The 14,412-nt window shown below is 47.7% G+C and overlaps 1 protein-coding gene across 4 annotated transcripts; it reads right to left on the minus strand.

Moving 5' to 3' along the window:
• Nucleotides 1–4,781: 4,781 nt before the first annotated feature.
• On the minus strand, nt 4,782–13,040 carry SEPTIN3 (septin 3). 4 transcript variants are annotated; one of them, XM_062568753.1, is made up of 10 exons: nt 12,973–13,040; nt 12,131–12,322; nt 11,755–11,883; nt 11,374–11,455; nt 10,488–10,625; nt 10,069–10,186; nt 9,166–9,261; nt 6,976–7,072; nt 6,470–6,521; nt 4,782–5,178 (listed from the first exon to the last, which is right to left on the minus strand). In XM_062568753.1, the coding sequence occupies exons 2-10, from the start codon at nt 12,291–12,293 to the stop codon at nt 5,043–5,045; spliced, it is 1,011 nt and encodes a 336-aa protein (XP_062424737.1). In that variant the 5' UTR covers nt 12,294–12,322; nt 12,973–13,040; the 3' UTR covers nt 4,782–5,042. The 4 variants fall into 4 exon arrangements, with proteins under 4 accessions (XP_062424737.1, XP_062424719.1, XP_062424729.1 ...); XM_062568735.1 differs by having other exon boundaries at nt 6,976–7,075; XM_062568745.1 differs by lacking the exon at nt 12,973–13,040 and adding an exon at nt 12,863–12,936.
• Between the last annotated feature and the right edge of the window lie 1,372 nt (nt 13,041–14,412).

The following is a 14,412-nucleotide window of genomic DNA, read 5'->3' on the forward strand; positions in this document are numbered from 1 at the left end:
ATTTGGGTTTTTTTTTCGTAAAACGTTCTCCCCGGTTTGCTCACAGTGGCCTTGAAGGCCCTTGGGTGGCGGGGCCGTTGGGCGCGGGGCCGTTGGGCGCGGGGGGGACCCTGGCGCGCGGCCCGGGGGGCGGCGGGGTGGCCCCACACAGCCCGGGGGGGGTTCAGGGATGAGGAATAAACGAGGAGGCCACGCATGGTCAGACGGCGGAGTTGTGTTTAATCGGACGACACAGAAAGTTAAACCTACGTGAGCGACGCTCGCACCGCGTGCGTGTGTGTGGGGGGCGCCGGCGCCTGCGGGGGAGCCCAGGGCAGAGCCCGTCCCGCTGCGGCTCCTGTTGCCACCCAAAACCTCGGCAGCGGGGCTTACGGCTGGCCCCTTCCCCTTGTTTCGTCCACTGCCCCGCACACGGATAGCTTTTGCCCGGAAAGCAGCAGCCTCCTGTCATCCCTCAGGCCGGGTATGCGAGTTGTAGTAGTTACAGAAGACTCTGTGGTATCTTATTTGGGATTATTTCTCTTGTATTAAATTACGTATTTCTTCCAGGGAAGAATGTAATTCTGGAATGGCATCGGGTGTTTCCAGTGGGGTCTGGTGTTTCCCCAGTCAGTGTTGATGCTCCCAGGCAGAGTGAGTTGGCCTCAGGGAAAGCTTTTTATGTAAATACTCCCAAACCTTCCATTCACTCTTTTTCCATCCTGTACTCAACGAACCCTTCTAGCACCTTGTTTTGCTTCCCCTTTTCAGAGGCTTTTGCTGAGGGTGGGGGAAATACACATCCCCTTACAAAGGTACTGACTAACATCATATTTTACACAGCCTTTCCCTATGAGATGTCTGTTTAAAAATATAAGCTGATCATAAATATTTTGCCCTTACAACTATCCACAAATATTAGTGCCTAAACATAACCCTTCTTGCTCTCTTTAAAGGCAAAACCATGTCTGTCATAATGTTAGTTAATACCCTAGCTAGCCTAAATGATATTTTTTCCAGTATAAAGGCCTTTGGGATCTACCATGAACTGCAGACTTCTTTTGGGAATAACTTACATGGTAAAGAATTCATGAGTCTTTGAATGCCAGAAGACTGCATACCTCCTGGATGAAGTTTGAATTCTATCTCTCTATGCTGCGTACTATTAAAGTGGTGACACTAAAGGGTTCATCTGATTTGCTGTGGTCATCCTGGGAATCAGCTGGTGGCACAAGAGAGCTAGGATCCACGGAGGCTTTTCCCAGCTTTTCCATCAGCAGAGACCTTTCTCCCAGCAGAATCCTATCTCCTCTGGTCACACAACATGGACAGTTTTTGCTTTTTGTCACTTTTGGTCACGGAAAGACTTTCTTGTAGATATCCAGATGCCATTAGGATGTTTGCATGGCTGCATGGCAGTGTGGCATATCCAAGCTTGCTTTGCTCAGTGAACTTTTATGGGTCTATTAGGAGTAGTCCATGATCTGACAGGGAATTGCAGAGCAGAGCTTGAAACAAGTTACAAGCAATTGAAAATCTCCCTCTTTTTTTGCATGAGGACCACTTTGCTTTCACTAAGCAGGGCAGTGTTGGCTCTCTGCTATAACCCATATTTGGGCCCAAAAGTCACAGGAGTGAACATACCACAGGCAAAAAGGCACTCTGCAGCACTTGGCACCAGTGGTGCATGTCACAGCCTGGCATGACAAAGCCCAATGGCAAGAAAGTTTCTTTATAGCAGCAGCACGGCCATCAAAGAGAGACATGTGAGACAGCAAATACCAGGAGGACCTCTGTATGTACCTGCTAAATATGATGGAGCCCAGCTTCAGGCCTCTGTGCAGTGAAGAAGAGGAGCGCTGGAGACATCTTCCCTGTTGTACTGGGTTTAAAACATTACATACAGAATGGGCAGGTGCAGCCACAGCAGAGTATGTTGGGATGATGTTTATGGCAGCCAGTGATGCTGGAGTCACATCCATGCTGGGGGAGCTTGTCTGGCCAGCTGGAGCAGATGAGCTGTGCAGAGGCCTTTACCCTGCGTTGGGCTGTGAATGGCCAAGACAGATGGGAGGACAGGTAGCAATAACAGAACATTTTCCCTGTTTGTGAGGTCTGCGATACAGCTGCTTGCACCAGCGAAGAGCCTTTTATTCTCTGTTGGGCTGAGGAGGTCTGGTGCACATGAGAAGAAGGATTTAACACTGTATGTGCATACTGCATATAGGAGCGCCAGGAGCCATGAACATGAGTGGTGAAAGGACCAAGAAACACCAGTAGGGCCGTCATGTCTTCATGATGTTGTGAATGGCTGATTTGTATGGGCAGGTAGAAGTGAAACTGAAGAGGCTTTTGCTTTGCAATGGCAACATGAGAGAAAGCCACATCATGGACATATTCTCTTACATGGTTCTGCTAAGGCTTGGTGTCTCCAAAGTCCCTCTGCCTTCACAGGGCTGGCCACTATGCAGCTCTGTTAGTAAACCTCAGACTTAGCTTGAATCATCCCAGCTATTCGCTTGCTGGGATCTCCACCTCCCTCCTGCATCAGCTTTTCCAGCTGCCCGTCCCTAACTCACTACACTTCCTGTTGCTCATGCTGCTACAGTCCCACACCATGGCATTCTTCGTGTGCATTTTAAATCAACCTAGGGCTCTTCTGGAAGCGACGGCCCCTGCCAACTGTGTGACATGCATCCACTAGGTGACAGGCAGGGGCTGTCGAACTCAGAGCAGTTGCGATATCCGTCAGGAGCGGTTGAGTCCCATCCTCGCCTCCTCCCTTCTGTGCAGTTAGCCCTGCTGCTTTCTGCCTGGCTCAGCTACATACAGAAAAGAGCTGACAGTGTTGTTTTGCCAGAGATTAAATATGAAGATGCCTCTGGATTAAGATGCCTCAAATAAAGAAAACTAAAGCTGTTCTCAGTGACAGTAATGACTTGTGACTTGGCCTCTGTATGAAGAGAGAAGTCAGCTCCTTAAAAAGAGATGTAAGGCCATCTCCCTGCTGATGGGTGAGGAGGGCTGATACAGCAGCTGCTGCAGTTCTCTGCCCCAACAGCTTCACAAACATGTGGCAGCAGGCAGGGGCAAGGCTGCAGCTGAGCCTCAGAGAGGATGGGGAGCCCCAGTGCACAGGAACCTGGGACAAAAGGGGGAAAGTGCACTTCTACATAACTAAATTCACTGATGTCTTTCCATCCTTGTGGTACATACTTTTTACCCCATAGCACCCTGACACAGTGGAGCCCTTGCTGTCTGCTTGAGAGGGCATATGCTGCCACCCTTGCTCCCAGCTGCAGGCTGAATACTCAGGCCTGCTCCACACTGGCCAGATGGATTGGGGAACAGAGTAGGCCAGGTGTGTTTGTCTTTCCTAAAAACAATGTCTTTTACAATGTCAAGATGAATTGCAACCCCAACCTGGGGCCACTGGCTACACATGACAATATAGCCTTCAGCAAAGCTGCTGTTATACAGTCTGCTCCTGGGTCTTTACCTTAACTTCTGGTCCCCTCCAAAGAAAGGTAAAACAGCAGCTTCTACACATGGCACAGCAAAAGCATAAGGAGCATGTGTGAGAGCTGGTGAAGAGATGGGAGGAAGGGGGAAGAAAGAATCTGGAGAAGAGGGATACTAAAGCACTTGGAGAAAATGAAGGAGAGACAGAAAGCATAGAGAACAAAGAAAGTGAGAGAGGGAAATAAACGAAATAAGGAAGATATTGAGGAGTAAAAGGGAATGAGGACAAAAATAAAGGAGAGGAGGACTTAGAAGCTGAGAGGACAATAAGAGGGGCAGTGGGGCAGCACTGACTAAGATTGCTAGAAAAGCAAACAGATGTTTTAGTGAAGAGAAGTTTTTTCTTGTGTTCCCACCATCAGTAGAGGCAAGGGAGACACACTGGTCCAGTGCATCACCCTCGGCAGCTCTCTCAGACTCCTCTGAGAGCCCAAAGGCAATGTGCTGAGTGGAGCTGTCCCCAAGGAGTCCTCAGCCAGCCCCATGTGACAGTGTTCCCTGCACTCCTCAGCAGTGGGACTGTGCTGTGGGGGAAAGGTATGCACCTTTGTGGGTATGCCAGTGGGACCAGCTCAGCACTGGTGGAGAGAGGCTGAAGAGACTGCTGCAGCCAGGCATGGGTAGGGTAGGGTAGCCTCAGGACAGCTCGGCTGGAACTGGAGGCTATGCAGGATCAAAAGCCTGTGACCTTCTAGGATGGCTTTTGATCTTAGTACAAGGCAGGGAGAATGCATCCTCTGCTGCAGAAACACATTTTGTTCCTCTTGGTTTTACTTCTTTTCTTTCTTTCTTTCTCTTCCTTTTTTTTTTCTTTTTTTTTTGAAAATATGGCTATTTCCCCCAAGTACTTTGATGCTTCTCAAATAGATGCTAAGGCCCAAGAACTAATTCTATGTCTCCTCCCTTCAGTCACTGCCTGGACCTCAAAACATGTCAATATGTCACTTCCCACATCTATCCACTTCCACATTTCTATTTCCCCTTGGGAAGCCACAGCAAGAAATGGGGATAAAATACTGACCTCCCCCATACACCTCAGACCAACCACTGCCTTCTCACCCACCAAGACCCAGCAGAAGGCTCTGCTGCCAGCACTCAAGACACTGTGTACACTGACTCCATCGTCTATCCGAGGAGCCTCTCCTTGCTGCATCTCCAAGGGATTAACACAATACTACAACCTACCGCCTATCTCCCACCTCCAGAGCCCTCCCGCCCCCAGAAATTGCCCCCCTCCCCAGCCCTATTTCCTCTAAGCAGGACACACATCTGAGCCACAGAACATGAGAAAAAGGAAGATGACAGACAGTCTGCTGTGCAAAAAATGAACGAAGAATGAGGACATTCTGGGAAGGACAGAGGAGATGCCTTTGGTCCATCCCTGGCACACAGGTACATACAAACACACATGCACGCACACATCCTCTCACACACACAGAGGGTGCACCACATGCTTCAAAGACAGGCCCATGGTAGAGTCAAGGGTAGCAGGGATGGATTGTCATATCCAGAGACACCAGGTGACAGCAGGGAAGGGTCATTCACAGGTTACTTTCATGGTTTTCCTCTGTCTCGACGGTCATAGGGGGAAGCCCTCCATTGTCATTCAGCCGCTTGGCCCTGTAGGTCTCGTAGTGGATGTTGTGAGTCACTTCTTTTAGATCTTGAAGGTGGGTCCTGCAGAAGACAAAGTGGAGATGGGGTTGCAAAGAGGATACAATAACCAACCTCAGCACTGTCATTGTTAGTCTTCTGAGGATCATTTTATTCCCCAGGACAAATGGAAGATTCCTCCAGTCAGTCTGGAGAGTGAACATACCGCTCTTACTGTACAAATGCCATAACACAACTGATAGCTGGAGCATTGTCATTTAAGAGAATACATACACAGGATCTAGAATATTGGCTGAAATCCCTGGTTCTGCTTGATAGTGTCATGTCCCTCTCAAACCGGTGCCAGTGGAGACAGCTACTGGCCATTCTGGTGTATGAGAGCAGACAGTGATTCATCTCTTCTCATATCCTGCTTCCAGCAGTGTTGAGATGACAATGTGTATTAGATCCACTGAGGACTATAACCTGCAGAACTCTGCCACGAGCAGTAGTCTCTAACCTTCTTAAAATGCCTGTGCGCTTGGGTTGTTTTTTGTTTTGTGACTTGGTTAGGATGTTTTTACCAGAAGACTCCGTGAACGCACAACTGTTGCGGTAGGTACCACTGTTAAGAACTTGTACTGAGAACAAAAAGAGTATAGTAGGGTGATGTCAGAGCTCTGTACCTGGCTAGGTGTCTTACTACCACCATACTCATAGCTGTTATGAGTCACAGAGCTCTGTCTTTGTAGTGTATTTGTATTATTTTTTTGGTTCTGATCCTATTTTAAACTACATTGTGTTTACAGGAAACAGAAGTCATTCTGGTTCTTTACAGGTCTTCTACAGAATGCAGGGCAGATATCATTTGTGCTGAGACATCTTCATATAATAGAGTGTGAATAAGACTGGACAATGACAGTCGAATGAAATATGCAGCCTTTCACTTCCAGGTCATATGTTCCAGGCCAGTCCTCAAGCCTAGCAGGACACATGGTCTAGGACTGGGTAGGGGCCTCTTTCTCACTGATTCCAGTCTAGTCATATGTCAGCAACAGCTGGAAATTGTTGCCACCTAATATGCTTAATGGTATGGCGCAGGGTGCTAGCTCCCTGCTTTTCCTCAAAGCATCCACATCATACATGAAAACTAGCACTAGATCTTAGTGAGGTAGGCCACATCACTAAGAAAGCCACTAGAACATCCTACCCCTTATTTCGGTCCAAACTATCCTTTGGAATGTCCACACAAGCTTTCACTGCCTGGAATGTGCTTTTCCTTCCCTCCCTTGGGGTCTATTTCACTTTAAGGGAGGCAGTCTCAGGAAGATTTCCTTCTCGTGAAGAAAAAACTGGTGCATGACCGTAGCCTCACCTGATGACAAAGTCTCGAAGTAGGGCAAATTCACAGTGAGTGAGGTTTTCCACTGAAAAGAAAGAAAGTAGTTGTTATGTTTTATTTTCTTAATAACCCCTTTGTGGTTACAGAGCATGGGGAGGTCACTGCTGTGAGGCATGTTCCAAGTGGGCAGAGACTGCATACTTCAGAAAGGACAGACAGTTGTTGTGTAGACACCAGATACTGTGAAGCATTGAGCAATCATATGTGAATTTTCACTTGAAAACCAAGGAAACCTCAGGAGATCAGCTTCCTTCCTGGTGTTGTTCAGCTTAGTTCCAGCTTCTGCCAGTTAGTGGTACTGCAGTGAACATGGCAGTTCCTTACAAGCAGAGCTATTTGAAATTTCTTCTTTTGCTTGATTTTAAAAAGTTTATCATAAAAGGCATGGGAAGGTAGCCATGGGAAATGTATTTGGACCCTGGTCTGTTACTGGGGCCTGCAGAGATACTTTAGTCTCCCAGAAGTAAAGGTTTCTTTACCTTCAATGATTCCCCAAGGTGTTTTTCTGCCCAGGACTCTTTTGCCGTTCACTTGGTACTCCTTGTCACTGCCCACTACTGCGAACGGCATGCTTTCCTGCTAGGGAGAGACAGATGGAGAGACCTACTGAAGCCATTCCAGTGAGCAGCAGTGTCACTGTTCCCCATCCCCCTTTCCTTCTCTCAGCTGCCAAACACAAAGCCTTCTGCAAAGTAACAAGTTTTTCAGAGCAACATTTCAACTGGCTCTCCTCTTCACGCATCAGTGCTATCCCTGGCATTTTGAGCCCTTACAAGTGTCCTTGCACCTCCAGAGCTCAGCGTGCAGTTTGCAGCAGTGCCAAGGGTTCTGGAGAATGGAGCAGAGGTTTTTTGGCACACATCCTCAGCATTTTTAAAAGGAGGATGCGACCAGAAGGAGGTTCCTTAGTGTAATCAGGAATAGGTCTATTGGCTGAAGGCTGCTCATAGGGATAGTTTGCAGTGAGTATTTCTCACCAAGGAGTTTGTAGTCCTAATCAGAAGAAAGAGAGGACTCAAAATAACCCCCCCCCCACCCCAAAGGACACATACATGTTCAAAATCTAGTATCTGAAATGGTAGCACTCAGAAAGGCCAGGGATGAGGTGCTTCCCTTGACCATAGATGAAGTTATTGGGGAACCTAAAATCTCCAAAACCTGGGAAAAAAGCACTTGTTCCCAGAGTGCAGGGTGCAGGAAACCCTAGTATTTCCATAAGGTTTTGCAGGTATTCATAGATTTACTGAGCTTTATAGAGGCCCCTGAGCCTGGGAAGGATCTTCAATTATCACAGGAATGGAGATTTTTTTTAAAAAAAAAGTGATTCTTACATGAGAAATTACCAAATCTAAGGCTGTGGGGCTGAAGTACAGAACAAAATGTGTAAAACAGTAATGGTTTGGAGAAGTTGTCAAACCCATCTGGTCTTCACAAGAATATGTGTTGTGTTGCCATATGGGAAATGATTAATTAAGCTGGGGAACACAGGAATTTCTGCTAGAGATGTGAAAACAAAGGGAGTTGAAAGGACTAGTGTCAGGCTGCAAGGCAGATGATACCCTTGGAGTTTCTTGAGGACTGTCATGGCAGCCAATCTATTTTCGCTAGTGGCCTTGCCACAGTAATGATGAGTGGGATAATTAAATGCACTATCGTCACAGAGCCAGGAGGCGCTGGCAGTACAGAGGCAGGCTGGGTGTTATCCAGGAAGATATGCAGAAGTTTGAGGCACAAAGGGCAGCATTTAGGAAATAACAAGAAGAATTTCTTTTACAGCTTGAGACCTCATGAAAAAGCAACTACTGAAGGAGGGGAAGGACTGCATGTGCTAGTCAGTCACAAGATGACCATGAGGCACCAATGTGATGAGCTTGTTTAAAAAGCGCATGTGGTCCAAGAGTTTACAGTGCAGAGCTCCTCAGGAGAGGCAGTGAGTACGGGGTACTGGCATCAGAATACTCTGCTGGGAAGTCAAGTCAAACTGGAGCGAGTCCAGAAAAAAAGTGAGTAGGAGGTTGGAGTACTGAGAAACGGAAAGCCCCTTGTACGGTGCTTGTCTTGTTTAGCTGACCAGAGAGCCAGCAGAGGATAATGTGGTTCTCTACAAATGCCTAAGAAGTAAAAGGAATCACTAGGGAGGAGAACTGCTCAAGTCAAGGTTGGAACAAGAACACAGACATAATCCTAGGTACAACCTGGTCATGAACAAACATAGGCTGCAAATTACAAGGTGGTTTGTAACTGTGATGAGGGAAGGATGGGACAAGCCTTTTCACAGAGACTAGAGAAGCAACAAACTGAACTGCTTTTCAGATAGAGTTTGGTCAGTGGATGAAAGTGCTCATAGGGCAGTTGTTTGGGACAGTCAGAGGCTGGGCATCAGCCGCATACCAGGCCTCTTTAGACCTTCACACAGGCCAAACAGACCATTCAGCAAGAGAAGATGAAACATGGTCCTTTCTTATTCATCCCTCATAACAGTGTGATAATGACAGGGACAAATTAAGCTAGAAAGGATGAATGATCATTCCTTACATTTATTGCATCTTTCACCCAGCGACCATAAAGCATTTAAACCTTCTAGTAACTCCATATCTGGTTCACACTCATTAAATTTGACCAGGGATGAGGACTAGTCCCTCCCGCTCTCATGATAAAGTGTTTCCTACCCTGATTTTGTCATTCTCTGTTTTATCCTCCAGGTCCTCATCAAATTCTTTCTGGGGGTAAAACTCGATCCCATTTACTTCCAGCTCTTTGCGCACCTGAACAGAGAGAACATTTTGAAGCAAAAAGACACACATGCCTGAAGGGAAGGCAGGCAGGACACCCAGGCAAACATGCCTGGCATAGCCTTCCAGAGAGGAAAGTCTGGAGAGACTGTTCCCAGGGAAGTGTGCAGCAAAGTGAGGAGTTAAGGCAGCAATGACAAGCCTTTCTTCCTCAACTCCACTTACTTATCTGGCTGTGGGTTATCATGGGTTAACACAGGTCACAGGGCAGACCACCTTGTGGCATGTCACAGGGATACACATCTTTTTTCTCCCTCTAACAGAAGCCCTCAGAGCCTGTAAACAGCTACATCTTCAGGACACTCTCAAGACTCAAGTACCTTTTTGGTTTTCCTTGTGCTGTCTTTACCAGGGCCTTATTGTTATTTTTTTGACTATGAAGGTCCCTTTGGGCCAAGAGACAACATTTTCCCAGAAACTCACAAATGGGATTCATGAACACAGACGCGTTGGTAACAAGTAATTCTTTCTGGAAATACCTGTTGCCCACACATTCATTCAAAGCCCATTCTTGGATACAACCAGTGAAAGGAACTGAGGAACATCTGTGTCGGCATGCAGTGCCAGCAGCCACAAGGTGTAAAAGGCAAAGCAGTACAGGCTGCACTTAGCCACTGCTACCCCACACCTGGGCTCTTGGTCAGAGAGGCAAAACCTGGTGTAGGACTCTGTGCACACACCGTGGACTGTGCTGCAACCCCAGGAGGAAGGAGACAGCCCTCCTCTCCCATCTTTGAGCCAGGGCGGGGAAGGGTCCCATGCAAAGGAGGAGATACTCACTCTTTGTTTGAATTCAATCTTCTCCTCCAAGGTCATGGTGTCAGCCTTGGCAATAACAGGGATGATGTTCACTACCTTGCTGAGATGTTTCATGAACTCCAGGTCCAAAGGCCGCAGGCTGCAGCCAAGAGGGAGCAACATGAAAGGCGTCATTTTACCTTCCCCATCTGTCATCCTAGTGACCCTCCCAAGCATCAATGCCTCAACAAAGCCTCCCTTGTTCATTCCCTGCTTGTTGCCAGCATGAGCTCTTCTCCTTCTGCGTTATCCTATACCTTTTCAAGCCCCACAGTGCCCAAAATGTGGCCAGCCCTGCAGGCAGGATCCCTGGGTCCATTGCTGACACAGAGCAGTGCAGAGTATTTACCTGCCACAAAGGCACTGTGGCAGTGCCTCAAGAAGGGGGATTGCATACATACGAGTGGCCTGTGGGGGAGATGAAGTAGAGGCAGCAATGCACTCGTGTGTCTGGAATTCGTTTCTTCCTTGCAATATTCACCTCCTCTTTCAAAAATTTTTCATATTGCTCGTTGATGTATTTCTCAATAGGTTCCCAGCTGTTAGGGTGGGAGAGAGAGATGAATAGACAGGTACAAATCTCCTCATGCTCCTGCCTACAGTATTCCCAGCTCTGACAGCAGTAAAGCAGGCTCTGGGGTAAAAAAATATCCTCCACTGGCGTCTCACCATCAGTAGAGATGTTTAAGAGTTTCTGTAGTTGAGATCAAGGGCTTTTGCAAAACCACTGCTGAAATTAGTGGTTAAATCAGTGGAAGGGGGGAAAGAAAGACTCACTAGTAGCATGGCAAGGGGTGCTGAAGGCTGCTTTTTGTGAGAAAAAGGAAAAATTAGAAGTTGGCTTAGTATGGGCAAAAAATTTTGAATCTGCTAATTTTCAGGTAAAGGAATATATGTAGAATTTGGGGAAACTGTCAGTCTGGGAAGGCGATTACAGGGTTTTGCCCATACTTCCCGGCTTCCCATACTTTGCCCGACTTCCTGACAGTGAGTTGTCTGACAGCATCACTGCATTTAACACACATTAGGGGAGGGCTGAAGGGTTGAAAGTGAAGGGGTGGGAGGAGGTGAGTGTTTGAGTGGGTCCAACGGTTTTAAGGCACAGAAACCAGCACTTGCTGTGTGATATGTGCAAACACATGAAACCAGGACGCTCACAATTTCACACCCCCATTATATTCCCCCAGTCCTAGACCTTTTCCAGGCCACAGAGGTGGGAGTTACTCTCTTTGCTGGGTTAAAGGCAGCCCTTTCTGGGGCACAAAACCCTGGCTGTGTAAAACTCACCAGTTCTCGTTGTTGATCTGGTCCCCAAATCCTGGGGTGTCAATCACTGTCAGCTTCATCTTGACACCACCTTCTTCAATGACTGGGGAAAAAATTACAAATGATCATACACTTCCCTGGGGACTTGCTCCATCATGTCTGTCTGCCCTGTGAGGTAACAGGAGTGCTTTACCCTTACCCCTGCCCAGCAAGCATGAACAGGCCATGCTGGGTCATTGCATGCCTGGACAGATGTGATCCCACTTCAGGTTCTTACTCCAAATTTTGATAACCTCTGCATTAAACCTCTGTCACAGGAAAATGGATTTGTGCTCTGTCTGTGGCCTAAAGAGCTCTTGAGGAGAACGGGAATTGCCCACTCTGCAGCAGTCTGACTCTTACCATGCCCAATGGCTTTGATCTCCACTGTCTTGGGGATCTTCTCCTCACGGTTCCAGCCTGAAGATTTGCGGCTCACCTGGGATTTGAAGAGGGTGTTCACCAGTGTCGACTTCCCCAGCCCACTCTGACCTGAGGATTGCAAAGAGGAAGCTCGTGATATCTGCCACAGCCTGGTGATGGGTAGGCCCAAGGGACAGAGACAGGCTGGTGAGGGAAAGCTCTGTAGATATCTTCTTGCCCTGTGCAAGCTGCCCTTTTCCCCCACTGCAAGCACTGCCTGATCCCTCATACCTCCCAGTGGATCTCGCACTCCCACTTGGCCTCATGGAAGAGTGTCCTGCTATGGTTCCCAGGACTTCAGTTCATCCCTGCCTACCTACAACCATGATGTTGAAGTCGAAACCTGTCTTCATGGTCTTCTTGCGCATCTGCTCAATGATGGTGTCAATCCCAATGTAGCCCAGCAAGTTGGCATTAATGCCCATCGGTTTCATTGGCACAGCTGGTTTTTGCCGTGGCTCTGGCACCAGTTCAGACATGGCTGCCTCGTTTTTGCTCTCCACTGGCCCTGCACAGGGAGAAGGATTGAAAAATCATTATTCAGGTGTAATGAGGGCCTCCCTGATGTCTTGTCATGGGGGTCAAGGTTGATTTCAAGGGCTAGTGGCTGAGCGTGACAGAATGAAACGATTTTAGTAGTAAGACCCTTCATGGGGGAGCATTTAGAGTTTCTAGCATACTTTTCTGTATATCACTCTAGTTTGAGAAGTTAAAAAGTGGGGCTTTTTAAACACTGAACATACTAATAGCTACCTCAAAACAACAGCAAGTAATCTAGTGATACCGTCCACCCTGCTAATCAGATGCCAGATCTGTGTGTCTCCATTTTCTTTTTCCCCCTATTCTCACCAAGATCACTAGTGTTTTATTCCCTCCAAGCTTAGCATGTGCACTATAATTTACAATGGAACAGATTTCCCTTTCAAAAATGATTGTATGTCAAACCCTGGCATCAGAACAGAGCTTGGCTTTTAATGTGAGGCCTTGCAAGCTTGGCCACAAGCAGAGAGAAGAGCCCCTCTCTCCCAGGGGAAGCTGCGTTACTCACTGTGCTACGTGCTCTGAGCTCTTCGGAGGAAGGCAGTGGTGGAACAACCTCCATTTCTACCTCCCACCTGTAAATCAGAGGGTTTTTGCCATATCTACCAAGAAACTTACCAAGTGCAACTTTTCTTACTTGCTCTCCCTTCCTTGTTTCTTTCTGGTAAAACAAACCAGCAAAAGGGAAGGCCTGTGAGTTTTCTGGCCTCTCTGACCCTCTTTATCAAGTAATGGCACACTTGCTTGGGGCAGGCCACATCTGCTTATCTCCTACTCTTGTTTCTCTCATTAGTGAGCATTCCCGCACACCACGGGAAGAAGCTGGGTGTTGGGAGGGGACAGGACATAGAAGAAAAATTGCAGTTGGGGGGGAAAGGAGGCTTGAGGGATGAATCGAGAAAAGAAGATGAGTGGGATAGGGACCAAATACCTTCAACATACAAAACAGCTGCAAACTAGAGCTTCTCGCTCTAATCACCCGGCTCCCCCATGCTTTGTCTCATTAGATGGTTATTTTTTCAAGACAAGGACAGCTTGCATCTTTGCTTGGTAAGCACTTTGCTTATTTTGGTTACCACTTCAGTTCAAGTAACCCACACTAAATTATCCCCTTCAGTCCTTTTGGTGGGTTTTTTGTGCCTCTCAGCAGAACCCACCGGCTGCAGAGAAGCAGGCAAGCAGTCAGATAGACAGCTGCCATTTGGTGGATGACATTGCTGCTTGGAGAGGAAGACAATTCAGAGGTGGCTGAGATGGGGACACTGTCAGCACCAGCCTGGATCCCAGTGGCAGTTCAGCTGGGTCAGGCAGAGACAGAGGTGGAGAAGAGATTAGAGGGGTTTTGTTCAAGGAAAAAGTTAGGCTGCAATAGTCTGCATGGTGGTGCTGACCCTGCCCAGCATTTCCATATCAAAGTTTTGATGCAGACACAAAGGGCTATTCTGCATAGGGAAAATTTTATGTTTTATGTAAGCTTTAATATCCCAAGATGATATGCCTGGGGCAGAACTTGCAGAAGGGCCACACTTAGCAAGGAGAAAGGTGCCTGTACACAGCTTTTTTTACATCACTTGGAAAGTGTTTTACATTAAACCAGGAAAAGAAGTCTTCCCTCCAGAAGGGCTGCATTTCACCCATAAGCACAGCACAGCAGCACAGCCACCTATGCATACCACAGCTGGTAATTTCCTAAGGGTCTCAGCTTCATACCACCTCCATTTCGCCTTACTTACAGAGGACAGATCTGCCCAGAGGATGTCCCCTGCCTGCTCCTTCCCACTGAGCAGCTGCTATCATCACCTTCTTCTGAAGCAGAGAGCATTAGCCTGCAGGGGCCATAGCACAAGATGGACCGCTGGCCTGAGCCAAGCTGGCAAATCTGCGCTCCTTATGCTAACGGGGAGCTGTAGGTTGAGGCAGCCTGCCGATCTGAGTGTTTCTCAACTGCAGTCCGCTTGTACACGCGTCACAACTAGTCTATGCCTTTCCTGCTGACAAAGCATCCCCTGAGGCTCCTGTTGCCTTTTTCCAGCTTTCTCACAGCTGTTTCCAGCCAGG

The sequence above is a fragment of the Rhea pennata genome, chromosome 1, assembly GCF_028389875.1.
Source record: "Rhea pennata isolate bPtePen1 chromosome 1, bPtePen1.pri, whole genome shotgun sequence".
Taxonomy (NCBI): Eukaryota; Metazoa; Chordata; class Aves; order Rheiformes; family Rheidae; genus Rhea; species Rhea pennata.